This window comes from Acomys russatus, chromosome 32 (assembly GCF_903995435.1).
Source record: "Acomys russatus chromosome 32, mAcoRus1.1, whole genome shotgun sequence".
NCBI classification, from domain to species: Eukaryota; Metazoa; Chordata; class Mammalia; order Rodentia; family Muridae; genus Acomys; species Acomys russatus.
The window spans coordinates 34,466,928-34,494,166 of NC_067168.1; the positions used below are offsets into that span (position 1 = coordinate 34,466,928).

Genomic DNA, 27,239 nt, shown 5'->3' on the forward strand with positions numbered 1-27,239 from the left:
AACTGCTGAGCCATTTCTCCAGTCCCTGCTTCTGTCTTTTTATTTTATCTTATACAGGTGTTGTTGCATACCAGAACATGGCATTGGTCAGATCAGCTGCCATGTGGTGGCTGGGAATTGAACTCAGGAGCTCTGGAAGGGCAGTCAGTGCTCTTAACCACTGAGCATCTCTTCGGCTGTCATTTTATTTTTATCTTTTTTGAGGCAGGGTCTCATATAGTCCAGGCTGGTTCCAAACTCACTATGTAGCTGAGTATGACCTTGAACTCTTTATCTTCCATGCATGCTAGGATAGCACTGTGCCACCTGAACCATGTGCCCAGCCATGCTGCTCTTATTTCAGGGCAGCCTCCGGAGGTGGCCCTGCCTCTGGCCTGGCCAGACCTGGCCTTGCTTTTCAGCTTGGGAGGTCTCTCGCTCTTTCCTTCCCTCAGGGGTTTTGCCAAGCTGCACCATAGCCCTTTGCCCACTGGGGTGCAAATGAGAAGAAAGGAAGCTATAGAGGCAGTATTAGGAGGACATTGCTCATGGGCCCAAAGGGCTGGTGAGATCTGGGGAGACTTTCATTTAGTCTAGGACTGATAGGAGCTGAGTTCATGCAAAAGGTATTGACAGCTCTATGCCACACAGATAACACATCTGCCTACGGCTTTGGCTCTGGCTTAGAACAGAGGGCTTTAAGTGTCTTGCCTCATTTCCTGAGGCCTCTGACATGAAGCTATGTAAGTTGGCCATAGGTGAGTGTCTCAGAGGGGACAGAATCACTCTGAGTGCCTCAAGCCAAGCCTGCACTGCACTGAAGGAAAACACACAGAATCCTAGGCGTATGGAGGATAGGGTGTACCAAATCATGTGATTATACATGCATATATATTCATACATATATATTTTTGTTTTGTTTTTTAAGACAGGATCTCTCTGGCCATCCTGGAACTTACTGTAGACCAGGTTGGCCTCGAACTCACAGAGATCCACCCGCCTCTGCCTCCCAGAGTTCTGGGATTATAGGCATGTGCCACTGCACCTGGCCTAAAGTTATTCTTGAGAGCACTGTATAGTGTCTTCATCGTGATTAATTCCTAAAGTACCAGACCACCACTAATATGCCATTTGTTGTGATAAGTAGCAGCACCTCCCGTCTGTGTCACTCTGTGGTAGCATGTCTGAATGGCTTCTTGTACTGAATTCCGAGGAGTATGTGTGGTCAAAGGGAAATAGCCTATTCATTCGTTTGGTTTATTTTATTTTATTTTATTTTTGTTATTATGTATACAGTGCTCTGCCTGCACATATACCTGCATGCCAGAAGAGGGCACCAGGTCTCATTGTAGATGGTTATGAGCTTCCATGTGGTTGCTAGGAATTGAACTCAGAACCTCTGGAAGAGCAGCCAGGGCTCTTAACCGCTGAGCCATCTCTCTAGCCCCCTCATTTGGTTTAATCTTTTCCCCACTGTACTTACTTTAAGTGTCTGTGCATATATTGCATGGTATGCATGTACAGGTCAGAAGATAACTCGTGGGAGTCAGTTCTCGTCCACCATGTGGGTCCTGGGGATCCAACTCAGGTTGTTGGCCTTTTCCCACTGAACCACCTCACCAGCCCCTTTTTGAGTTTTGTTTTGGTTTTGCTTACCTCCTTTTACAGACTTTCAATGGTCACATGACCATGCAAAAGGTTGAAGCCTCTTGGCTTATTCTGTAGAGGTTAGGCCTCCCTCTGAGGTGACCCTGAGTCAGGGGTGGGCATTAGGAGGCTCTAGAGCTGAAATGTCTCTCTTCTCCTCTTCCTCCTCCTCCTTCCTCTTCTTTCTCCTCTTCCTTCTTCTTCAAGATTTATTATGTATTCAGTGTTCTGCCTGTATATACACCTGCGTGCCAGAAGAGGGCAACAGATCTCATTACAGATGGTTGTGAGCCACCATGTGGTTGCTGGGAATTGAACTCAGGACCTTCAGAAGAGCAGCCAGTGCTCTTAACCTCTGAGCCATCTCTCCAGCCCCTCTTTTTAAAGTGTGTGTGTGTGTGTGTGTGTGTGTGTGTGTGTGTGTGTGTGTGTCCGTCCGTCCGTCTGTCTGTCCGTCCGTCTGTCTGTCTATGTGTATGTGCACACGTGTGCGTGTCACATGGATATGTTTAGGTGCATGTGTACCACGGCATGCATGTGGCATGTGACATCTGGAGGGATTCACTTTTCTCCTTCTACCTTGTGGTTCTAAGGACTGAGCTCAGGGCTTCAGGCGTGGAAACAGCTGTCTTTTCCACCTGCGCCACCTCACTGGGCCAAGCTGAGTCCTTAAGGAGTTGTGATCTCTCTGGGTTGTCCCTGGAGTCCCAAGTAACGAGATTATCTCTACCTTCAGCCCAGCCCCTGTGGAGATGCTGAACCCACGGCTCCACCGGCCATCCTTCAGTGACGAGATTGACCTCAATGCTACCTTTGCTGTAAAAACACCTCCAGCACAGTCCTCCAGCTCCCAGCATGGCCACCCGAAGAAGCTGGAGAGGACACAGTGAGTGTTGGTCCCTGGCAGTGCCCAGAACCTGGAAAGGAATAGCTAAGTCACCTGTGGGTCCTGTCCTGGTGGCTCTGAGTGGTTGGTGCAGCTGCTTAGGTTAGGATTCAGTTTGGGTCCAGCCACCTCATCTTCCTTGGCCTGGATGCTCATTCTGTGTACACCCCTTCTGTTTTTTTCATTAATCCCTATCACCCTCGAGATGATGTACCACGTTCGAATTAGAGAGAATTCTTACACCCCAGTAGAGGAAATCTGCCCTAGTGGGGAGGCAGGTATTCCAATACTTGATGCCTGCCCACGAGAGTCCTGGTGTGGGCCTACATGCTTAATGTAGGACCATCTCAAACCATGGTTCTGCCACCCAGGGAAATGTCCTATTTAAGTAGACAGGAACAGCTGTGTGGCACTGTAAGGGGACAGGTGGGACCTGTTATAGATGTACAGTGGGACCAGGCACACCATTGTAGGTCACATAGGCCTGAGCCACTTCAGTAAGGGAATTCTTCTTACATTTTTAAAAATTACACTTATCTATTTCTGTGTAGGGATGGCACATATGGCCATCAGAGGACAGTTTGTGGGGGTTGGTTCTCTCCTTGCACCATGTGGGCACTAAGGATCAAAGTCAGGTTGACAGGCTGAACCTTCTCTGGTCCTGAGGAAAACTTAAGGTGAGGCCTTGGATATAAGAGAAAGAAATTGCTATGTTAGACAGTGGTGGTGAAAGAGAACAAAAGGGCACATCAGCTGCACATCACGCTCCTGCTGCACATCACGCTCCTGCTGCACAAGGCCAGGCCTGCAAAGCCTTGAGTCATGCAGGCTGCCGCAGAGAGCTTGTGCTCTCAGCTCCACCCTCTGGCTTCCTTCCAGTCTTCCTCTTCAGCTGTCAAAATTGAGATATAGGATGGGACTATAGCTTAGTGATAGTGTTTGCCTCCTATGTACAAGGCCGTGGATCCAACCCCCAGTTCTGCAAAGAAGGAAGAGGGAGGGGACAAAGAGAAAAGAAACAGTGATTGCAGGCACATGGGGTTGCCAGACTTGTAGACACTTCCACCATCTTCAGGAATTGTGAGGGAGCACAGAATGTCCCTCACCTGGCTTAGCCTCACCAGAGCCAGACTTGTAACAAGTGGACAGCAGCCTTCTTATAGTCACCATGTGGGCTCCCTGCACAAGAGCAGAGGGGTCTGGAGTCAGCAGGCCCTGCTCCTACGCCATCCTCATGATCCTCATGTCTTGAGAAGGTACCCCCGCTAACGTTAGGCCCTTCTCCCACAGGAAAAATGCCAAGAGAGGGTTTCTAGCTGTGAGGGTCCCAGGATTTGGATGGAAATAGTGTCCAGCTCTAGCACTAAGAATAGAATCCATGACCAAGCTCATGCTCTCTGCCACAGGCCCTTCTTGCTCAAGGTCTGGGGATGCTCTGCAGGCTGCCTTGACGGGTCTTACTGAGGGCTTTGTGGAGGTGATACCTCCAACACCCAAGAAGACAGGATGGGGCCTTTAAGAGGCTGTGAATGCACATCCACCTGTGCATAGTAAGTTGGCGGGGCCCCCTAGGCTGTGTAGAGACTAGAACATGGTGAGACGCCCAAGAACTTGGGGAGCACTGAAATGAAACCACACACTGAGACATGGGCCCATCCACCCCGCCACTGTTCTTTTCAGCTATTCACAGACTTGTATTGGGGTAGAGACTGCTAAGGTATCGTGCTCACAGCATAGCCTTGATGGTAGCATGCCACAAAGTGGCTCCTTTAAAGGACATGTGCCATGTCTGGCCCTCATCTTGCTTACTTGCCTCTTGCCTTCATGTCTCATCCTCTTACAGCTCTCCTGTGCAGGACGTCCTCAAAAAGATACCCAAAGTCTCCAAGCAGGTAAGGGCCAAGGGTTCCTCAAAGACATACAAGCATTTGCATAGCTCTTGCCAGAACTGACATGAAAACCTACATGGCATGATACTTCATGCCTGTAATCCAGCATTTAAGAAGTGAAGGCAGATCACAGCACTTGGGAGGCAAAGGCGGGTGGATCACTGTGAGTTCGAGGCCAGCCTGGTCTACAAAGCAAGTCCAGTATAGCCAAGGTTACATAGTGAACCCCTGTGTCGAAAAACCAGAAAAACACAGAGAGACCCTGTCTAAAAAGAGAAAAGAAAGAAAGAAAAAGAAAAACCAGAAAAAAAGAAAAGAAAAACTTGCCAGGCATGGTGGCACATGTTTTTAATCCCAGCACTGGGGAGGCAGAGGCAGGCAAATCTCTATGAGTTCAAGGCCAGTCTGGTCTACAAAGCAAGTCCAGGACAGCCAGGGTTACACAGAGAAACCTTGTCTTGAAAAACTAGAAAAAGAAAAACTATTTCTGAGAGTGCTGACTATGGTCAGGTTCTCTCCCCTGGCCCAGGACAAAGACTCTTCCGAGCCACCCTCAGGACCCTAAGTCATTGTCCTCTGCCTCCTGTCTGAGGCATCGGATTTCCCTGACCTTTCATCGTCACTGCCTTGCATCCTGTGCTGCTGTCTGACTCTGGCCTTACCCCAACAGGAGTGCCAGCTCTCACTGGGTGGCCAGCGCTGTGTAGGAGAGCCAGATGAAGAACTGGCAGGTGCCTTTCCTCTCTTCATCCGGAATGCTGTCTGGGGTCAGAAGCAACCCAACAGGACGACAGCAGAGTCCCATTGCAACACAGATGTGGTGAGGGTGCCGGGTTTCCAGCCTCTTGGGTGGGCCAAGGGGGTTGGCTCCCCAGCCATTCGTTATTCTGAGTCACTCATCTCTTCCTTCCGCCCTAGGTAAGAATAGGCTTTGATGGACTTGGAGGACGAACAAAATTCATCCAGCCTGTATCCTTGTTCTATGGCCATGGCCTGACCTGAGCTTAGGTCCCCAGGCTTCTTCCTGCCAGTGCCTGCGGCACCTTGCTCAGGTGTGTGCACTTCCTGCCCTTCCCTCCGGTCCTTGCTTCCTTGACATTGCTTCCAGATGGACACAGCCATAGCCCGACCATTGCCTGTTAAGCTTAAGGCCAAAAGTAAACAGAAAGTGAAAAAAAAGACTGTGACTTCCTCCTCCCAGCCCAAGCTGGATACCTTCCTGTGTCAGTGAATAGTGACCAGAGTCATGTCTCCGATTCATGGGCCAAGACCTGGCCAAGCTGGGAGTGTTTTGGAAGATGGCACCTTTTCTTGGACCAGTGCAAGAGAGATACCCAGAAAGTGCACTTCCTGTGTTTCCTTTGCACTACACCACACTGGGTTTACTCTGCGAGCTGGCATGACCAAATCACAGCTCCGCTCGGCAGGACCTGCTTCTTTTTGCAGGATTTTGCTTCTAGCTCCAACCAGATGTGGCTGGGCTCCTTCTGTTTTTATAGAACATGGCCACCTTTGACTCTTTGTGGATGGAGTGCTGGAAGATTCCTAAGCAGGCTAGTCTGAGCTTCAGCCTGCCACCAGCTCATGGCTTGAAATGAGCGGTGATAGGGAAAGGATGGGGAAGGTTTCTGTGGAAAATAAAAAGGCATCTTTTCTTCAAGGCTCTGGATGTATAAATTTCTACCAAGACTTTAGAAAATTGGTATGACTTTCTAAAGCAGGAGTGCCACCTAGGCTTAGACCTCATTGTTTTACCTCCAGGGGCTTTCTTAGACCTGCCAGCAGATTTTTTTTAAAAAAGGACACAGACATTATTATTTATAAAAGCCAAGGCGCTATAGCTGGGCAGATTCTCAGCCTGTGTCCTTCCACGTGGCCTGTTAGCTCTTTCTCACTCCCAGCACTTGTTCCTTCCCATGTGACACCGACAATCCCCTCCCACCACCACCCCCATCTGATTATTCTCACAGAGACCCTGGAAGTCCCACCTTCGATTTTTCTGCCTAAATATTGTTCATAAGCCCTTTATTAAGCTTATCAAAAGATGAGGGAGGAAGAGTGTTTATATAATATGAGGCAGGTGCTGAGCCATAAAAATACCAATACCAAAGCCGGGTGCGGTGGTTCACACCTTTAATCCCAGCACTCGGGAGGCAGAGGCAGGTGGATCACTGTGAGTTTGAGGCCAGCCTGATCTGCAAAGTGAGTCCAGGACAGCCATGGTGACACAGAGAAACCCTGTCTCAAAAACCAAGCAAACAAACAAACAAAAAAAAACCCAATAGCAAAGCCTGGACAGCACTCAGCTCTCTGCTGGTTTAGCAATCAACAATTGAATATACAGAGACATCCTTCCCACAGTGTGCAAAAGATTACGCCAAGAAGACATGGTGCTCTCACGGGGCACAGGAAGACTAGCAAGAATGGCATCTCTGCAGTCTAATCTGTAAGCAAAGTGGGCGAACCCAGTGAGTTGCAGTTAGCTTCTAGGTCTTGGCTTCAGGGCACTTTCTCCTGGAGACTTTCCTTTATTGGCCACTCGCCTGGGTAAGACTTCCTAAGCTTCTGTTCACCTGTTTTGCTATCGCATCACCTGCTTTGTGCTGGAGACATCCAACCGCTTGCTAGCTCTAGAGGAGCCTGGATCCATCTGAGGATGGGGATATTAGCCTTGGTTATGAGATGCTTGGCTTTGGTTGTCAACTTGACAATCTAGAATCACTTGGGAAGGGCCTCTCAATGAGGTCTAGAGTTGGTTGGCCTGTGGGCATGTCTATGGAGGATTATCTGGCATAGTGAAGACCAGCCCACTCTACACCATTCCCTACACAGAGAGGGTGTGTATGCATGCTCAGCTCAGTATGCATGCACTTTCTGTTTGCTCTTGCTTGAGGGACCCTCTGCTCCACTTTCTGCCTTGACTTCCCTGCAGTGACTGTAGCCTGAAACTTTAAGCTAAGATAAAAACGTTCTCCCCTAAATTGCTTTGTCAGGGTATTTTATCACAGCAACAGAAAAGTAACTTAGTTATGGATGTTGAGCCCACTCAGGGATGACGTGAGCCAGAGGCTTAGCGAAGGGAATGGAAACATAAGAGGCTAGTTGCTAGCACATGCGGAGTGGTCTTGGGTGAATCACCCTCTTCCTGTCATCTGTACGGTGGGGCAATAGGAAGTCAGGCTCCAGGCTAAGAAAAGGTATGTAAAGGAAACAAATGAGGTAGCCGGTGACTCTGATTCCACTCACACAGTGTGTAGAGTAGGTAAACTTGTAGAGACAAATACAATAGTGGCTAACAGTAGGACCTGGAGAGTTACTGCTTACTGCTGACTGTTTCTGTCTAGGATGATAAATAGGAGGAGGGGGAGACTTAGAAATAGACAAAAATAAGGTTGCCCCTTCCATCCTGAAAAAAAAAACTATGACCCATAAAAGTACATGGAAAGATGGTGTGTTTCTAGATAAGAAAGCTTAGTGGGGGGGCTGGAGAAATGGCTCAGTGGTTAAGAGCACTGACTGCTCTTCCAGAGGTCATGAGTTCAATTCCCAGCAACCACATGGTGGCTCACAGCCATCTATAATGTGATCTGATGCCCTCCTCTGACTGCAGGTGTACATACAGGCAGAGCACTGTATACATAATAATAAATAAATAAATCTTTAAAAAAAAAAAAAAAGAAAGAAAGCTTAGTGGTTTTGTTTGGTTGGTTTTGGATTATGCCTGTGTGAGACAAAAGGGTTTGAGGTGGGCTCATTGGGTAGCTCTGGCTGGCCTGGAACTCACAGAGATCCTTCTGCCTCTGCCTTCCAAATGCAAGCACCACAACACCCAGCAACTTCATTGCTTTGTTGGGTTTTCGAGACAGGGTTTCTCTGTGTAGCCTTGGCTGTCCTGGACTCTCTTTGTAGACCAGGCTGGCCTCAAACTCAAAGTGATCCACCTGCCTCTGTCTCCCAAGTGCTGGGATTAAAGGCGTGCGCCACCACGCCCGGCTTCATAGTTTTTAGAGATCAACTTTCCCATTTGTCTCGGGTATTTTGTTACAGTGATAGGAAGCCCAATAACATCAGGTCACTGGGGAAACTGTCTCTGGAAGGAGGGAGTGGAGTCCAAGGGTTCCCTTGAGAGTAAGTTGTCATAGAACGAGCAAGACTCACACGGCAAGTCATGGGCTCAGCTCCAGCATGAAGCCATGGCCAATGCTACACATCTGTACTCACTTTACTTTAGAGGTGGACGTGACTCATTTACATAGTGAGTTCCAGGTCAGCCCAGAGTACATGAGATTCTGTCCCTAAAACAAAACCAAGCAACAACAACAGAATTTTTAAGAATATGGCTGGGATCTGGGATGAGCCATGCGTGGTGACGCACGCCTTTGATCCCAGCACTCGGGAGGCAGAGGCAGGCAGATCACTGTGAGTTCGAGGCCAGCCTGGTCTATGAAGCGAGTGCAGGACAGCCAAGGCTACACAGAGAAACCCAGTATCAAAAAAAGTAAAATAAATTTTAGAAATTTAGAAAAGCTAAGCCCTAAAAGAGATATCTACATCAGCCCTACCCGTGGCTCAGGGAACAGCATGGAGAACAGGATGCAGTAACCTCGGAACGTAGGATGGCATCTTTGCAGAGCACTATCTTCTGCCCAGGACATGGCTGTCGCACTCTTGAACTCAGAGTGGCCGTGGCCCTGCTGTGTAGAGAATGTGATCTTGCCGTAGTCTCGGCCCAAGGTGAAACCAATCTTGAGATGCTTGACCCCACTGAGGCTTTGCCTCTACAAACTGATGAGCATCTTAGTATAGACTCAGAGGAAGCAAGTATTAGCCCAAGACAAAAGATGGGCGACTTTGGCCGGGATGTCGTATTGCAAAAAGGACCATGCATTTAGAGGAGGAGGGGAGAGAAGATTGGGGGACTGGAGGGGAGATCGGAAGTTCCAGCCCACGGTGCTGGAAGTTTCACAATTTACTGCAGCGGTCTTGATGGAGATCTCCAAGTTTGGTCCACGGATGGTGCGGCTTCTTCTGTCAGATGGTCCGCTAAGCTCCTTAGAATTATGCCAGGGGGATTGCAGCACAGAACTGATACCCAGAAGGTCTCATTCTTTTTTTTTTTTTTTTTTTTTTTTTGGTTTTTCGAGACAGGGTTTCTCTGTGTAGCCTTGGCTGTCCTGGACTCGCTTTGTAGAGCAGGCTGGCCTTGAACTCACAACGATCTGCCTGCCTCTGCCTCCTGAGTGCTGGGATTAAAGGCGTGCACCACCACGCCAGCTTGAAGGTCTCATTCTTGTTTCCCTTAATTTCCTTTCCCTCCTGTTTAGGGTAGTCGGGTTGTAAGGGAGGTACCTGCCTTTAATGAATCCCTAATGAAGTAGAATCATTAAGGAATTGGTGCCAACAAATGGCGCTCAATGTGGGGCTCGGTGGGTTCTGTAATTTCTAATGGTGTGAGGGAAGAGTCAAATCTTGAGGATATAGAAATGCTGTTTCAGATTATCAGCAAAATGGCAGCTGCTGTTGCTAAACTTTCCTGCTTTATACTTAGAGGGAATTTTCTGTTTCTTCTTTGTCTTTTTATTGTATTTCATTCTTGGAAGGATTGGAAGAAAGAAAGGCTGATATAGAAAAACCGGAAGTGTCAGTATATTCCATCCTTTTGGGAAGAATTGCAGACTCGACTGAGCAGCTGGAGAAAGTACAGAAAGAAGGTGAAGGGCTGGGAAAGCGAAGAGCCCCTTTAGTAAAAGGGGGTGAAGAAAGATGGAAAGAAGAAGATCAGGAAGGCAGATGGACCGAAAGGTCTTTGGAGAAAAATGTTCCGATAGAGAATCCTCCAGAGCCACACGGACACCAGCTGCTTTTCCAGTTACTATAAGGCGTGTGCCTGCTCAAAATTTGTGCTGAGGGTTATGATGAAATGGTATAGCATCCAATAGATATATTGGATTTAAAACATTTTAAGGAATCTGTCATCAGGTATGGAATGCATTTGGCTTTCGTTAAACAAATGTTAAATAACTGGGCCACGCAGCATAGACTTATTCCCCAAGATTGGAAAAGTTTGGTTTCAGCGGTATTAGAAGTGGCACAACAACTACAGTGGGCATCGTGGTGGTGAAGTGAAGCCATGAGACTAGACAGAACAAGATAAATGTTGATAAAGATCAGTTGCCTGGTGGAGGGCAATATGCCGATTTAAGAGAACAAATTCAATCTGAAGATAAAGTCATTGAACAATGTCATGTTGCAGCCTTAAGAGCTTGGGGCATCGTAGAGGAACCTGGTAAGATAACCATTTACTGAGGTATTTTAAGGATCTGGGGAAGCCTTCACAGAATTTTTGCAGAGACTGGGTACAGCTCTAGATAGAGCCATACCAGACTCTGAGACCAAACAGGCACTGAAACTGATTGTGGCATATGAGAATGCAAATACTGAGTGTAAGAGGGCAATTAGACCATTAAAGGAAAGAGGAGCTCCACTAGATGGCTGGGTAAAATAGACCAGAGGAGAAGGGAGAAGGAGGAAGCTTGCCGTCATGGGTTAGGTGGAGGAGAAGCACATGGCCGATGTGGATGGAGAATCTGGCCCAGATGAAGAACATTAGCAAGTATTTGAGATTATGAATGAGAGGTAACTTGGTAGAAATTATTAGAAGCAGATGGCATGGGATTTGGGCAGGGATCCCATACCTGCCCCACTATGGGAAGTAGTTTAGGGCATTGATAGCTGCCCGGCCCCAGGTTAACTAAGGCTATTTTAAAATATAACAGATGTCCGTGCCTTGATCAATTGCTAGCAGATTAGAAAATACTGCTGTAATGATAATTATAGACCAAATAATAAACATTATTAGGCCTTACTGGTAATTTAACTGCAACAACCTGCATAAGATCTGTACAAGATTTGGGCCTGTGAGCATTTTATCATGGAAGGGGCAGGGACTCAAGAGGCACTACCCCTCCAGGAACCTGAGGCATTTTCTTTAGCTCTGTAGCCATGGGCTCTGTACCAGTGGGTACCAATGGGTACGGAGCCCATGGCTTCTATAAATAACCTTTCACCCACCGTCCTTTAAGCAATTCGATGAAACTCACCAGAGTTACAAAAACCAAACAAGAGCCCTGAAAGTCAAAGGGGAACTAGTTGGGAAGAGAAAAAGGAACAAGAGTGAGAGGAGGATGGAAGAGGCCATGGAGTGAACATGGTCAAAATATGCACATGTAACTCCAGGCGTGGTGGCGCACGCCTTTAATCCCAGCACTTGGGAGGCAGAGGCAGGCAGATCGCTGTGAGTTCGAGGTCAGCCTGGTCTACAAAGTGAGTCCAGGACAGCTAATGATACACAGAGAAACACTGTCTCGAAAAACAAAAATAAAAACAAAAACACACAAAAAATGCACATGTGTGGAAATGCCATAATAAAGCACATTGTTATATGTAATTAATATATGCTAATGGAAAGCACACACATGCACACACACAAATACTCAAGAACTGCACACAGCAATTCCCTGTGTTATTTTCACAACTTATTGTGACTCTACAATTATTTCAGAACAAAAGTTTAAAAAAAAATAAGGATTCATGTCTTCATTTTGTAGCTGCCCTGTGCTTCTCATTCTCCAGTCTGACTCAGAGATCACTGCCCTCTTGTAATATTGGGACTTATCCAGGTGATAAACCCCAATCAGCCTGTAGAGGGCTGGCCATCTGTCCTGTGTCATCGGGAATCCAGGAACCAATTGAGAGTCTAGTTTCACTTTTGGTTTCCTGAAATTTCAGAGGAGCCAGAAAGAGAACTGTAACCAGCAGTAAGCAGTGCTTCGGCGCTGGCACCTCTTTGCATCAGCTACAAGCCCTGTCCTGCCTCCTCCCCTTCTCCCAACAGCAGCTGGGAGCATTACAGCCCCGCTGTCCAGCTCCAGCAGGGAAGATGGATGAGGATCTATACTCAAGGCAGCTGTGAGTCTCGAGGTTGGCTACAAAGGTGGTTGCCTTCCAGACCTGTAGTCTCCAGCTGCCTGTCTCCTGCTTTTTCATCCCAGGTATGTACTGGGCCTGCCTGCCATGCAGAGGATCCAGGGAGCCAAAGTCTTGCTATGTGGCCTGCAGGGTCTGGGAGCTGAGGTGGCCAAGAACCTGGTCCTTATGGGTGTGGGCAGCCTCACCTTGTATGATCCACATCCCGCCTGCTGGGCTGACCTGGCTGCTCAGGTAAGAGTTCTCTATGCTCGCTCCTAGAGCAGGGCCCAAGGGGGAGTCTCTCTGATCAAGCTGCACCGTTCTGTCCTTAGTTTTTCCTCTCAGAAGAGAGCTTGGGACAGAGCAGGGCTGAGGCCTCTCAAGCACGGTTGGCTCAACTCAATGAAGATGTCCAGATCTCGGTGCACACAGGTGACATCACTGAGGACGTACTGCTGGGTTTCCAGGTGCTCACCCCAGCACCAACTTTCATGCCAGCCTCTGGCCTGCCTCCTGCCCCTGACAGCAGGGAAGATGGCGAGTGACTCTGCTCCTGCTGATCCCAGTGTCCATCTAGGTAGTGGTGCTGACTGACTCCAAGCTAGAGGAGCAGCTGAAGGTGGGACCCTTGTGCCACAAACATGGCGTCTACTTCCTGATGGCTGAAACCCGGGGCCTTGTGGGGTGAGGAGACGATCCATATACTCCACCATATCTCTGCCAACAGTTGGTCTTGATGCCTTGCCCAGCTCTGAACTTGCTCCTATCTTCCCCCCCCTGGCCTCTTTGTTTGTTTGTTTTTGTTTTGTTTTTTCAAGACAGGGTTTCTCTGTGTAGCCTTGGCTGTCCTAGATTTGCTTGGTAGACCAGGCTGGCCTTGAACTCACAGTGATCCACCTGCCTCTGCCTTCCGCGAGGGCTGGGATTAAAGGCGTGCGCCATCCCTGCCCGGCTCACCTGGTCTCTTAATTCTGAGCTACAATCCCACCCTTGTTTCTCCACTTCAGCTTCCAGACCTGCTCTAGTACACCCTACGTGCCCAAATCATAAGCTCTGTGTCCTTCCTGGAGTTCCTTTCCCTCTGGGCCTGTCCTAGTGTCCCCTATCACTGCTCACAATGGACGAGCTTCCTCAATAACTTCCACCAACCATACCAGGCGGTTGTTCTGTGACTTTGGTGAGGACTTCACTGTTGAGGACCCTACAGAGGCAGAACCCATGACAGCTGCCATTCAGGCCATCTCCCAGGTGGGTGCTGAGGATGTAGAGAATCACCTGATGGTGTTCAGAGAAAGGTGCCAGGGCCCCTGGAAGGTGGGTACAGGCACCCTGAGGTCAACCCATCTCTCAACCAGGGATCCCCGGGCATCGTCACTCTCAGTGGAGACACCAAGAGACAGTCCTTCTGTGATGGGGACTGGGTGATTTTCTCAGGCATTGAAGGCATGGTTGAACTCAACAGTCATTCTCCACAGCCTGTCCATGTCCAGAGTAAGCCTACCCTCCTCCAACCCCTGGCTCAAGGCCATGTGGAAACTACTTATATTTAGGGATCATAACTTACTAGCCTGGTTCTCACCCAGAAGACGGGTCCTTGGAGATTGAAGACACAACAACTTTCTCCCGTTATGTGAGAGGTGGGGTTGTCACCGAAGTCAAGAGACCCAAGTCCGTGAGGCATGTGAGTGCAAGCACATCTGAGGTGGAAGCACCTGGCTACATGAAGGAGTGCAGAGCTGACCCTGAGCCATGAAACCCCTGCCCCCTACAGAAACCCCTGGACATAGCTCTGCTTCAGCCCCATGTGGTGGCCCAGAATACTAAGGAAGTACAACACGCTCTCCGCCTGCATCAGGCCTTCCATGCACTGCACAGGTTCCAGCAACTTTATGGCCGGCTACCCAAGCCCTGGGATCCTGTGAGTGGCCCCACATTGCACGATACACAGCCTCTGTCTCGCTGGATCTCACCCTTCAGATCCTACCTCAATGACCAAGTTTGAACCCTAGAGGCAGATTCTGTACTCAAAAGCGGGAGACAAATACCGCTACCTTACACTGGAGGTTGCATCCATAGATGCGCCGGGCCTACAGCCTGGAGATGCCTGCTCTCTCTCTCCATCCTGAATTCATCACAGGCAGGTTGGAAGCTGTGCTCATTTGGTGATGCCTCCAGTGCCTCTGGCTGGTGCTCAACATCCTTTGGTAGCTCTTCCCAGCCTAGCAACCATGCAGGCTTACCCTCTTAGGATTCGGCTGCTTCTGTCAAACAGGGTAGATGGGTACCTGAAGGCTTTGAGCAAGAGGTCAGAATCAGGCTGGGGCTACTAGGTCCACATATGCTATGCCTGAGTGCTATCCCACAGGTTGATGCAGAGACCGTGGTGGGCCTGGCCCAGGACCTGGAGCCACTAGAAGGGACAAAAGAAGAGTCGCTGAATGAGGCTCTACTACGGACAGTTGCCCTGAGTAGTGCTGGAAGCATAAGCCCCATGGCAGCCATTCTGGGAGGAGTGGCTGCCCAGGAAGTTCTAAAGGTAGACACAGGTGGGAAAAGGGAGGGATTGGGGAAGTGGACGGGTTGCTGTTTGTGCCAGAGGGCACCCATACCCAGCAGCAGCCTGGAGCATTTTACCTCCCCAGCTGCAGCCCTCAGATGGGATCCAAGGGTGTAGGAATTAGGGGTTGGCAGAAACCCTCAGTGTGAAGTACCCGCCCTTAGGCAATCTCCAGGAAGTTCATGCCCCTGGAGCAGTGGCTGTACTTTGACGCCCTTGAATGTCTTCCGGAAGATGAGAAGCTCCTTCCTAATGCTGCAGACTGTCATCCGGTGAGAACTGGGGGTGAGCTTGTTCAAAATCGAGGTTGAAGGAGAAACCTGAGAAATGTTCCTGAGGTCCTGATTAAACAACTCAGGCCATCAGGCCTCACGTGCATCCTTTGTGTTCCCTAGAGAAACTGCAGATACGATGGGCAGATTGCTGTGTTTGGGACTGGTTTTCAGGAGAAACTGAGCTACCAAAACTACCTCTTGGTGAGCTGAGGGATGATGGTGGGAATGTCTTTGGGAAATCCAGGGCGTGTGCTCTGGATAAGACTCTTCCTGTCAGCAGGCGGGTGCTGGTGCTATTGGCTGTGAGATGCTCAAAGGCTTTGCCCTAGTGGGCCTGGGAGTCAGGGCCAATGGAGGTGTGGCTGTTGCTGACATGGACCACATAGAACGCTCCAACCTCAGCAGGCAGTTTCTCTTCAGGTCCCAGGACATTGGGGTGAGTGCTGGCCTGTCTTACACCCTTGTGTCTCAGGTTGCTCTCTCATAGTGTTTTATTTTGTTTCATGACAGGGTTTCTCTGGGTAGCCCTGGCTAGCTGTCCTGGGCTAGCATTGTAGACCAGGCTGGTCTTGAACTCACAGCGATCAGCCTGCCTCTGCCTGTGCCTGTGCTGGGATTAAAGGCGTGTGCCACCAACGCCAGGCTGTTGCTCTCTCATAATGTGCCCATCTCTTCCCAGAGGCCCAAGGCAGAGGTGGCCGCCGCAGCAGCCCAGCTCCTGAACCCAGACCTACAAGGTCGAGTGACCTCATATATTTACCCACTGGATCCCACCACTGAGTACATCTATGATGACAGCTTCTTCTCTGGGGTGGATGGTGTTGTTGCTGCTTTGGACAGCTTCCAGGCCCGTGAGTTCCTCCCTTAGAGCTGAGCCCCTTGCCCGAGACTCTGGCAGCCGCACTCCATACCCAATACCCTTTGCCAGGGCACTACGTTGCGGCTCGATGCACCCACTATCTGAAGCCACTGCTGGAGGCGGGCACCCAGGGAACCCGGGGGAGTGCTTCAGTGTTTGTGCCATATGTGACGGAAGTCTACAAGGGTCCTGCCACAGCTGTTGCTTCAGAGGATGCTTCCTACCCTGTGTGTACCCTGCGGCACTTCCCCAGCACAGTCGAGCACAGTGTGCAGGCACGTATATCTCATCCTCCCCATCTCCAGCCTCCGATGCAGATCTGTTCTTTGTCTAGTGCTTCTGTCATCCTTCCCTCCCCTCCCCCGCAGTGGGCCCAGGACGAGTTCGAGGGACTCTTCAGACTGTCCGCAGAGACCATCAACTGCTACCAACGGTAAGGTCAGGTCAGGTCGGCAACAGAGGTAGGTCGGAATCCAGGGACAGGGCTCAGCCGCAAACTTCCTGCTCTCTCTGCAGGACGCGCACTTCCCAGCTGGGCGAGGATGGGACCTTACTGCAGCAGGTGGTGGGTGTTCTAAGAATGCGCCCACAGACCTGGCAAGACTGTGTGGTGTGGGCTCTCGGCCACTGGCAACTGTGCTTCCATGACAGCATCGTAGAGCTGCTGAGACACTTCCCATCTGCTAAAGTAGGTAGTCAGTGGCTGGGCAGCTGATGGCTCCAGGAGCCCAGATGGAGCCCAGCAGCCTCTGTTTCCTTAGGTGCTTAAGGATGGAACTCTGTTCTGGTCAGGATCCAAAAGGTGTCCACATCCCTTGCAATTCGACCCCAATCAAGTGAGTGGAATCTTCAGGTCTGAGTCCCCTCCATCCTGCTGGGCGGCATGCAGGGATGCTAAAAAAGAGCCATACTTGTCCTTGAGACAGGCAGGCATTGGCACAGACCCACAAAAGGGTGATGCATCCCAGCCCATGACTCTGCTCCTGCTCTCTGCCTGGCTGTAGGACATGCATTTCCTCTATGTGCTGGCAGCTGCCAACCTGTATGCAGGGATGCATGGGCTGCCTGGCTCACGAGATCCGAGCGCACTCAGGGAGCTGCTAAAGCGGCTGCCGGAGCCCGATCGCATGCACCGGAACCTTTTCTCTGCTGGTGAGGTCCCAGTCTTGTACAGCCATCCCAGCCTTGCCCCTCCCCCCTTCAGCCTGTGCTCAGAAGGAAGATGAGGCCTAAAAGCCCTATAGCCAGCTTGCTTGCTCTCTCTGGTCCTCTTCGGGTTTTTTTTTTTTTTTTTTTTTTTTTTTAATACATATGAGTATTTTACCTACATGCATATCTGTATACCCATGTGTGTGTCTGGTGCCCACAGAAGCAGGAAGAGGGCACTGATCCCCTAGAACTGGAGTTAAAGACAGTTGTGAGCTGCCACGTAAGTGCTGGGAATCGAACTGGAGTCCTTTACAAGAGCAATAAGTGCTCTTAACTGCTGAGCCACCTCCCCCCCCATTCCCCTCCCCCCATGGCTCTTGCTTTGCTGCTGAGTTTATTTCCATCCTCTGGCCCCTCAGTGAGTCCTCTCTCTGTGGCCTAAAATGTGTCTCAGTTCTTTTGAGAGTCTTTAAAAATTAAAAAAAATATATATTAAAAAAAGGTTTGAAGAGTGCGCCTAGCCAGGTGAGGACAGAGCCACATGGGTGATCACAATAAAGAGTGAGGCTGCAAGGAAGTGGATTGCAGCCTCTGTTGTCGAGAGAGTCCTTGATGAGATCAAGTGGCAGGAAATGGCAGGTTTGGCAGAGACCAAGAATGGACAGGAGGCTCTAGAGTACCGGAAGCAGAAGTGAGCTAAGGACTGATCCTGTACCCTGCTCCTTCACAGGCCAGGAGCAGCTGAAGGAACTGCCAGGAATCCTGGGAGGCTGGAGCAAAGGCCCTCCCCTGAAGCCTGTGCTGTTTGGGAAGGTGAGGTCCCAAGTGGGGGGGGCGGGGGATGAAGAACTGGGCTGGGGGAAGGGAAGGAAGTAGGGTAGTTTGAGGCCCCGGGTTTCCACTCATCAATGCCGGGTTTCCACCCATCAAAACCCATCAATGCCGGGTTTCCACCCATCAATGCCGTGGAAGCAGCTCACTCCCCTTGAAGCTCAGTCACACTGTGTGACAAAGGAGGGAGAGGGCGGATCCCCAACCACAGAACTATAGGAAGACCCGTGAGTGGCATACAGTCGGCCATAGTGAGGGATACCACAGGGGTGTTGACACGACTGTGATCTGGGCCTGGCAGGGTGATGACAGCAACTTCCACGTGGACTTTGTGGTAGCAGCGACTGACCTGCGATGTCAGAACTATGAGATCCTACCAGTGAACTGTGCTCGGGTAACCCCACTGGGGCTCAGGCCTGGAAGTGAGGGCAAAATTTTGGCCCTAAACCTTGAGCCTAGACCAAATGCCCTGTCTTGACAGATCAAGCAAATCATGGGCCGGGTTATCCCAGCTGTTGTTACCAGCACGGCAGTCGTGGCAGGCTTATTGGGCCTGGAGCTGTATAAGGTGGTAAGTGGGCCACGGCCCCTTGGTACCTTTCGTCACAGCTATCTGCACCTGGCTGAGAATTACTTCCTACGTTCAGTGCCCTCCCGCCCAGCCATCCAGTCGGTGAGCCTCTGATACCCTTGGTTCCTATTAGGCCTGAGTTTTCCCTTCATCCACCCAAGCAAACAGTCCTCTCTCTAGCTGTAGGCTTTCTCTAGGCCCCAGACTATGGGGGAGTCCTCTAGACTCTATCCAGCCCCCTTCCTGCTATAGAGCCAGGCTGGGACCTGTCAGACACAGGAAACGGCCATCAGCTATGCCCTGCAACCCCCCTACAGTCCAGGGTCTGGGGGAGCTGCAGCTTTAACTCATTAGTGGAGTCAGACATCCCCCCCCCAGCCCCCTCCTTTTCAATAATATCCTGGTGGGAGGGGGTAGGGAGGGATTACTATAGATAACACAGCCCCAGAAAGAATCTAGCTTCCCTCTGCAGAGCCCTGTTCTCTCAAGCCAAGTTAAAGGGCACCAGGTTTGTTCCCAGGACTGTGGGTCTCAGCCCTGTAGGAGAGTATGTTTATGGTCCAGATATGAGTACACCAAAGTCTGGGCCTCCTTGGTATGTGCACATGGAGGGATCAAGCTTGCACATCTGTGTGCCAGATGGGAGAGCAAGGGTCTTCCTCAGTGCGAATGAGTGCATGTGGCCACATATGTGGGTGTTGTTGGGTTTGTGTGTGTAGGTGTTCCTAAGAAGGCAGGATGGCAGTCCCCCCAACTGGGTGCGCAGGCCCTGCTTCAGTTGGCATTTCCCTGAGGCACAGGAGAGGGGATAGAAGGAACGCCCTCACCAGGGGGGAGAGGACAGAGGTCACCAGCTAGCCTAGGGTCCCTCTGGACAAGTACACAGAGCACTTTTGTGAGATGCCCCACTGCTAACCAGCACAGAGACTGCCTTTGTCTGTGGAATGGGGGTGGGTGGGTCAGAGTCCCCACCATGCCTCCAGCCTAGTCTCAGCTCAACTCCAGTACACTTTCTGAGGGTTGGCAGGGCCCCTTTGTCCTGGACTCTGGGCGTTGGCTACATCTATCCTCAGTTATAGGTACCAAAACTCTTGAACTGGCAAGAAGATGGGACAAGAATAAGAGCCTTTATAGACTGTATCCCTGTTAGTAGAGTTCCACTATCGCCATGTCCTTGGTTTTTGCATGCCCATGAGCAGTCCCAAAGTCCCGTATGTAAGAACTGGGGGGTAGCACAAGCCATATCCCCAAGCTCCCAGCCTCCCCTCTGAGGAACAAGCAGCTTTATCGGAGACTGCAGCAACCCAGCTCCAGCTTCCTCAGGAAGGACACCCCCCACCGCCCCCCCTCCAACTGGCCTGTGTGATGGATGTCTGTTTCCCTGTACAGGGCCCCATAGCTCCATTTCCTGTGCTGGCCCCAGCCTGGGCGGGGAGGGGGCTGAGACTTTGGGCCCAGATCCCACCTTCCACCCCCCACTCCTTGGCTCCAGCTTCCTGTCTCTCTAGAGCAGCTCCTCCTTTCGGAAAAGCTGTTAGTAACTGGGCCAGGGGTGGCTGGTTGCTGTGAGAAAGTCTCTTAACTCCCTGTCACCTCCACCCCACAGTTCCATCACCTGAAATGGACCTGTTGGCACCGCCTGAAGGTGCCTGCCGGGCAGCCCGAGAGGACACTGGAGTCACTGCTGGCCCATATCCAGGTGTGCCCCATGTCCACTCTGGCCCAGGCCCAGCCCAGCCCAACGGGTAGCTGATGCATATCTCTTTCCAGGAGGAACACGGGCTGAAGGTAAAGAGGCTGCTGCATGGCCAGGCTCGGCTCTATTCTTCACAATGGCCCCCTGAAAAGCAGACTGAGCGCCTGCGCCTCAGGTGAGCCAGGGTTTGACTATAGCCAGGCCCTACCATGTCCCCAGATGTTGAGGATAGGTGACAACCTGTTTCTCAACCCCACTCTAGGCCCCTCACACCTTCGAGGAAGCATTCTTCCACCAAATGGAGCCACCAAATGGGCCTGGGAGTGGGGTGGGGCTAAAATTTGGGGAAGGGGACTTCAGTAGCTGTCTGCTTGGCCAGCCCCCTTGGCTCCCCGTAGCCTGCCCAGCCCCCACTTCACAGCCTACTCTCAAGGGACCCACAACTTCCTGCCTTTTGCCTGCCCCACCAGCTGCTCCTAAAATAGTTTCAGATGTTTCCTGCCTTGAGCCACTCCTGCTCTTGGTTTGGGCTCTTGAGGGGCTCACCAGCACCCTCTAGTCCACACTTGGGTTGCCCTCTGTCTGTCTTGGCTCATCTACCAAATCTCCCTTAAACCCCCTCCTATACCAGGGTGACGGAACTGGTTCAGCAGGTGACCCGCAGGAAGCTCGAGCCTGGGCTGCGGGTTCTGGTGTTGGAGCTCAGCTGCGAGGGTGAGGATGATGAGACTGCCTTCCCGCCTCTGCATTATGAGCTATGACCTGTGACGGGGTAGCCACCATGCCACCACGAACTCTGAATAAAATCCCTGCATCTTGAGCCCACAGCAGACACTTCAACAATAAAAACTTGTTGAAGGCAAGCACGAGTAGAGAGGATGCATGGTAGAACAGGCATGTTCTTACCATGTGTCATATGGGCAACACAAGGGACCCTGGGAAAGAGAAGATTTTAGATTGGCCTGTCTTGGTTGTCCTCCAGAGGGCTGGGGATGCATCCTGAAGCCTCAGGAGTGGAACCAGCAGTTTAGAAAAAAAAAGCCTTTATTGTCCTTAGCTGGAGGGCAGGGTCAGAGGTAGCTGATATCATTGTAGATGATGGGTTGGCGGCTTCGACAGTTCATGAGAGCTGCAAAGCGTGAGATGTCCGCAGGCAGGTCAGGTTCTGGACGAGGTGGGCATGACAGCCGCTTTCCTGCCATAGCTGCCCGGCGAGCCCTGGCCAGCCTACGCCTTAGCTGCTCTGAGAGGCCAAGCAGGAACTGAGGAGGTCGAGCACGGGCTCGGGAAACACCTCTATCACTTCCCTCACTGGCAGCTTCAGGCAGCTCCATCCAGTTATGAACTAAATCAGCGAAACAGTTATCCCCTAGCACTAGGGGCTGCCGACTGCGACCCCTGTTCAGCAGGGCTGCCGTCCAGTCCTCTGCTTCCAGTCCCTGCCAATGTTCCAGGCAGGCATCTGGTGTAGACTTGGGCCGGGGTCGATGGGCAGGTGGTATGTTGGTTACAGCTGCCCTACTGCGCAGGGCGAGGTCACTGACTGAGAAACGCTGGCTATGAGGTGGCCGTTCTGGGGGTGCTTGGCGCCGGGGTACAGACAGCTCTTCCTCTCGCCATGTACTGCCAGACACCTCTGAGAAGCCAGAGTCCCAGTCTAGGGCATGCTCCCTAGGACATCCCAAGGGTGCACCCCTGTCTTCTGCTACCAAGGCTTCCTCTTCCTCCTCTTCTTCCACACAGCACACAGAGTCCTCTTCCAAAGCATCTGAGGCCCTGAATTGGCGCTTGGGCTGTACACTTGGATCAGTTTTGGGTTTTGGTTGCAGTGAGCCAGGCATTGGAGGTGAGCCTGTGTCCCGACCACACAACTGAAGGGAAAGAGAGGGCAAGAAGTTGGAGAGGGATTTTTATCACCCCTTAGTGTCTGACCAGGCCGGCCCTAAGAATAGGCGGTTCAGAAAGACTTGAAAAGCCTCTGTGCAGCAAGGCGGAACTGTAAGCATAGGGCCCACACGGGGGCACTGGCACTCGAGGCTCAGATGGCTCCCATCGGCAGAGCGGGTGGCAGTCCGGCAGGCTGCAGCACGCAGGGCCGGGCAAGTCAGCACGCGCCACCAGGGCGGGCAGGCACAGTAGAGGAAGGAGGTACAGGCCAGCCCGGGGTAGGGGATGTCCACAGCAGCACAGTACTCTTCTTTAAGCCCTTGATGCCCCCTGGTTGGTCCCCAGAAGAAACTTCTCTCCTCACTAACCTCCCCCGCCGCGGCCGGCACGGCCAGCTGGGCGCCTGTTACCTGATGCCCAGAACAGCTCCCAACAGTCAGAAACCCGAAGCGGGCCATCTGGGCCATCTCTACGGCGCTGCCCTGCCCCCATCCTCACTCGGTTGGGCACCCGGAGCCCACCCCGTACCCATTTGTTGTTTCAGCCAGGCGCCAGCCAAGCACCCCCACACATCCTCACAACCACACCCACTAAAGCCTCACCAGTTCCCAGCGGAGCTGGCTCAGGAAGCTGTCAAGCCGAGCGCTGTGCATGTTGGTGCTGGTACTGTAGCCCTCTCCAGGTCGGCCGGCTCCTTTTCGATCACCCGCGGAAGGAGCGCAGAGTGGGCCGGGTCGGCCCGCCAGGGCGTCCTCACCCTTGCTTTACTCCCTAGGCTCCTTGCTTTCGGTAGCTCCCGCCGCAGCCGCCTCAACATCTGGCAGCCGCGCCCCGCCCCGCCCCCGATGTCCTAGCCAATGGAGGCGGGGCGGGCTGAAGATGTCCTGCCCCTTTCAGCCCCGCCTCCATTCCTGTCCCACCCCCCCCCAGCCCCCCACTGCTTGAGGAGTCCTGCTGTAGCAACACTGGAGACCAGAGGGCTCAGGACCACCCCCCCCCTCATGTCTAAAAAAGTTTAGCTAACCTTGCGTGACGCAGGACAGACACGACCCTCTCCAGTCCTATCCCTCCCCCACGTTCGGTGTCCCATGGCCTCAGCTTTTCAATTTGTCCCCTGGTGAAATAGCGGTTTCTTGTACTAGGGCCCGATGCGACTCCCTTTTGTGATCTGACGATATTGTGACCCACTCAGTGTCTGTCATGGTTGGCCTTGATAATCCCTGGAAAAGATAGGTCTGAGATTCTGCCAAGTGAATAATCCTCAAAGAAAGAGCCTTCAGACAGAGAAAGGGGAAGGGCCAGGGTTAAATCCCCTGCAGCATCTCTCTAGCCTGGTCTGAGCCGAAGTAGGCTGGACCGCCCTCTAGTGGGGATCTCACTGCCACAGTCAGCCTCCTCACTCCGAGCCATCAGCCAATGGGTTGCGAACAGGAATAGAAAAGAAAAATTGCTCAGAGCCTTTACCCTGAGGCCATTCCGTAATCAGAGGAACAGTCTAACTGGAGACGGACTGGACCAATTAGCAGACAGGAAAGATAGGAGAGTGAGGGCAATGAGTTCAGTTGGGTAGGACTCTTAAAGATGTGGCTGAGCCGGGCGTAGTGGCACATGGCTTTAATCACAGCACTCCAGGAGGCAGAGGCAGGCAGATCGCTGTGAGTTCGAGGTCAGCCTGGTCTACAAAGTGAGTAGACAAGGCTACACAGAGAAACCCTGTCTGGAAAAACCAAAAACAAACAAACAAACAAGCCAAAACAAACCAAACCCAAAAAAGATGTGGCTGATTGGGCTGGAGAAATGGCTCAGTGGTTAAGAGCACTGCCTGCTTTTTCAGAGGTCCTGAGTTCAGTTCCCAGCAACCACATGGTGGCTCACAACTATCTTTAATGTGATCTGATGACCTGATGATCTGATGGCAGATAAAGCACTCATATACAATAAATAAAATAAGAAAAATTTAAAAACCAAAAAGATGTGGCTGATTTCAGTATACAACCAGAGTCAGTCCATTTTCATGCAGTGAGGAGGGGCATTTTCAGTGAAAGGGTCCTGCCAATGTAAAGAATGTCCAGGGACAAAAGCTAGGCTGACCAAACATAAGGAAGACACAGATGTGTGTGATGAGTGGGGCAGTCAGGGGTCTAGGGACTGAGGAAAGAAGTCATCAAAACCAGGCTTTCTTTTATGGGGAATTCTGGTTTTTATTTTGGGTGCTATAAGAAGTGTGGAACTTTTTTCAGGGATGACCAGGGCTGGTTTCTGTGAGACACAGTTGTTTTGGGAGAATAACCCTGTAGTTAGAGAGGAGACTCTAGCCTTTATCCCAGGTGAGGGTTCTGAGCCCAGAGGGTAAACAGAAGCATCATTCAAGACTCCAGAATCTAGAGTATGTTTTGGAGCTAAAATCTAGACTGATTGATGTGTAGATGCAGGTAGAGAAAGCATGGCTTCCAGACTTCCAGTCTAAACAGCTGGCTGGCTGGAACTGCCGTTTAGAACATCCCTGTACCCATCATATCCTGTTGCTGGCTTTGGTGGCCACAAAGACTGAAGAGTACACTGAAGCTGGCCTCATAGCCATGTAGTCTGGTAGGCCAGATTTAAACAGGTCTGAATTCTCTTTATAAAAATTGGATAATCTGGAGCTGGGCGTGGTGGCTGGAGCTGGGCGTGGCGTGGTGGCGCACGCCTTTAAGCCCAGCACTTGGGACACAGAGGCAGGCAGATCTCTGTGAGTTTGAGGCCAGTCTTATCTACAAAGTGAGTCCAGGACATCCAGGTCTACACGGAGAAACCCTATTTTGAAAAAAAAATTGGATAGTCTGTAGCCAGGCTTGGTGGCACATGCCTGTAATCCGAGCACCTGGGGAGGCAGAAGCAGGTGGATCTCTGTGTTCGAGCCCAGCCTGGTCTACGAAGCGAGTCCAGGACAGCCAAGGCTACACAGAGAAGCCCTGTCTCAAAAAAAAAAAAAAATTTTAAAAGGGCTGGAGGGATGGCTCAGAGGTTAAGAACACTGACTGCTCTTCCAGAGGTCCTGAGTTCAATTCCCAGCATGGTGGCTCACAACTATCTTATAATGTGATCTGGTGCCCTCTTCTGGCCTGCAGGTGGCAGAGCACTCTATACATAACAATAAATAAACCTTGAAAGAAAAAAGAAAGACTTGTCTAGAAAAAAATGTCTTTTAAAAAAGTTGAAAGATTTGAGGGACAGCAAATGCTCATTGTCGATGTGTGAGCCTCAAGGAGATGGAACGGAAGGGGAAGCCAGAGGGTGGCATTTTAGGCCATGGCCTTGGAGGAGATGGAGGTGATGAGTGTAGATGAAGGAGGGGTGATGTGAGCAGTTTCCATGTCCTAAAACCTTTCACTGGATGGAGGAGACAGGAAAGATGAAGCAGAAGTAACAAGGAAGCCGGACAAGAGCAGTGATGTGTGAAAGGACTCTGAAGCAGCACGGGTGTTTTAGAGGCGAAGGAAGCAAGCAACGGACACTTCTTCAGAGGAGTAAGAGCAACATGGCTGGGGTTGAGGAAACAGTTTAGTCAGTAAAGTGCTTACCCTACAAGAATGAAGACCTGAGGACATGCAGAACCATGTAAAAACAAAAAGCCAAGTGCGGCAGCAAGGGTTTGCAAGCCCCAGGGCTGAGCAGTAGAGATGGCTGGAACCCTGAGGTTTGTTGGCAGACAAGGTAGCCTAGCTGGTGGTCTCCCGGCCAGTGAGAGATTCTGTATCAAACAACACCAAACCAAACCAAGGTGAACAGCTCCTGAGGAACCTGAGGCTGACCTCTGACCTCCACATGTGTACCAATCCAAACACAAGTCCACTTGCACACAAAAGAATGGACTTCTGCCTTCAGAGTGTGCAATGGCATGTGCCTGTAGCCTCAGTTACTTGGGAGGCTGAGCAGGAGTGCTCTGGGAAACATAAGGAACCCCTATCTCAAAATAGCACTGGTGAGATGGCTTGTTGGATAGAGAACCTAAGACCCTGGGTTCAATCACCGGATCCCACAGTAAGAGAGAGCTGACTCTTGAAAGTTGCCCTCTTACCTCCACACAAGTGCTGTGGCATTTGCGCGCACGCACACACACATACACACACACACACACACACACACACACACAAGGAGAGATAGCTCAGTGCCTAAGAACACTTGCTGCTCTTTCAGAGGACCTGGGTTTGATTCTCAGCACCCATATGGTACATCAAAATCATCTGTAACTCCAATTCCAGGGCATCTGACACCCTCTTCTGGCCCCTGTGGGCACAAGGCATGCATATGGTACACATAATATATGCAGGAAAAACACTTAGAAAATAAAAGTAGCTGGGTGGTGGCAGCACACACCTTTAATTCCAGCATTCAGAAGGCAGAGGCAGATGTATCTCTGTTAGTTCCAGGCCACCCTGGTCTACAGAGTGAGTTCCAGGGCAGCCAGGGATACACAAACTCTTTGTTTTGAAAAACAGAAAAATATAGCCGGGCATGGTGGTGCATGCCTTTAATCCCAGCACTTGGGAGGCAGAGACAGGTGGATCTCTGTGAGTTTGAGGCCAGCCTGGTCTACAAAGTGAGTCCAGGACAGCCAGGCCTCCACAGAGAAGCCCTGTCTCGAAAAACCAAAATAAATAAATAAAGAAAGAAAAGAAAAAGTAAAAAGGAAACAATAAAAGTAATTAAGTCTTTTAAAAATTAAATTGGGGCTTATGGAGATGACTCAGTGGTTAAGAGCACTGAGTGTTCTTGCAGAGGACCTGAGTTCAAGTCCCAGCACCCACAATCTGGTTCACAACTATCTGTAACTCCAGTTCTTCCTCTGACTTCTATGGGCACATAGTACACAGACATGCATGCAGACAAAACATTTGTACATGTAAAATAAAATAAGTAAATCTTTAAAAATTTGACAAAAGAAGCTGGGTGTGGTGGCACACACGTTTAATTCCAGCACTGGGTGGGCAGAGGGGGTGGGGTGCAGAGGCAGGCGGATCTCTGTGAGTTCAAGGTCAGCCTGGTCTACAAAGTGAGTCCAA

At 50.9% G+C, this 27,239-nt stretch overlaps 3 protein-coding genes across 3 annotated transcripts in view; 2 read left to right on the forward strand and 1 right to left on the reverse strand.

The window, feature by feature from the left end:
• Window positions 1-5,798, forward strand: part of Traip (TRAF interacting protein) — a 33,764-nt gene extending 27,966 nt beyond the window's left edge. The window contains exons 11-15 of the mRNA XM_051140532.1: window positions 2,363-2,512; window positions 4,356-4,404; window positions 5,072-5,221; window positions 5,320-5,370; window positions 5,510-5,798. Of these exons, the coding sequence (XP_050996489.1) occupies window positions 2,363-2,512; window positions 4,356-4,404; window positions 5,072-5,221; window positions 5,320-5,370; window positions 5,510-5,632 (523 nt within the window). The 3' untranslated portion in view covers window positions 5,633-5,798. The remainder of the gene's footprint in view (window positions 1-2,362; window positions 2,513-4,355; window positions 4,405-5,071; window positions 5,222-5,319; window positions 5,371-5,509) is intronic.
• A 6,374-nt stretch (window positions 5,799-12,172) lies between these two features.
• On the forward strand, window positions 12,173-21,170 carry Uba7 (ubiquitin like modifier activating enzyme 7). Its single transcript, XM_051140111.1, has 24 exons — window positions 12,173-12,369; window positions 12,453-12,621; window positions 12,702-12,836; window positions 12,947-13,053; window positions 13,527-13,617; window positions 13,725-13,860; window positions 13,953-14,050; window positions 14,141-14,287; window positions 14,735-14,905; window positions 15,091-15,198; window positions 15,322-15,402; window positions 15,482-15,637; window positions 15,881-16,052; window positions 16,130-16,335; window positions 16,429-16,493; window positions 16,577-16,748; window positions 16,822-16,896; window positions 17,065-17,212; window positions 17,940-18,022; window positions 18,342-18,434; window positions 18,522-18,713; window positions 20,218-20,310; window positions 20,382-20,482; window positions 20,939-21,170. The coding sequence occupies exons 1-24, from the start codon at window positions 12,341-12,343 to the stop codon at window positions 21,066-21,068; spliced, it is 2,958 nt and encodes a 985-aa protein (XP_050996068.1). The 5' UTR covers window positions 12,173-12,340; the 3' UTR covers window positions 21,069-21,170.
• Window positions 21,171-21,300: 130 nt separating this feature from the next.
• Inka1 (inka box actin regulator 1) lies at window positions 21,301-23,025 on the reverse strand. The gene is made up of 2 exons (XM_051140110.1): window positions 22,797-23,025; window positions 21,301-22,178 (listed from the first exon to the last, which is right to left on the reverse strand). The coding sequence occupies exons 1-2, from the start codon at window positions 22,845-22,847 to the stop codon at window positions 21,378-21,380; spliced, it is 852 nt and encodes a 283-aa protein (XP_050996067.1). The 5' UTR covers window positions 22,848-23,025; the 3' UTR covers window positions 21,301-21,377.
• Between the last annotated feature and the right edge of the window lie 4,214 nt (window positions 23,026-27,239).

Excerpts from the sequence above, each read along its gene's own strand:
- Uba7 (XM_051140111.1), top strand. The coding sequence starts at position 12,341 with ATGGATGAGGATCTATACTCAAGGCAGCT. Across the intron at positions 12,837-12,946 it reads ACGTACTGCTGGGTTTCCAG|GTAGTGGTGCTGACTGACTC; the intron begins GTGCTCACCCCA and ends GTGTCCATCTAG. Across the intron at positions 14,051-14,140 it reads GACCCAAGTCCGTGAGGCAT|AAACCCCTGGACATAGCTCT; the intron begins GTGAGTGCAAGC and ends TGCCCCCTACAG.
- Inka1 (XM_051140110.1), bottom strand. The coding sequence starts at position 22,847 with ATGCACAGCGCTCGGCTTGACAGCTTCCTGAGCCAGCTCCGCTGGGAA. Across the intron at positions 22,179-22,796 it reads GCCAGCTCCGCTGGGAACTG|TTGTGTGGTCGGGACACAGG; the intron begins GTGAGGCTTTAG and ends CTTTCCCTTCAG.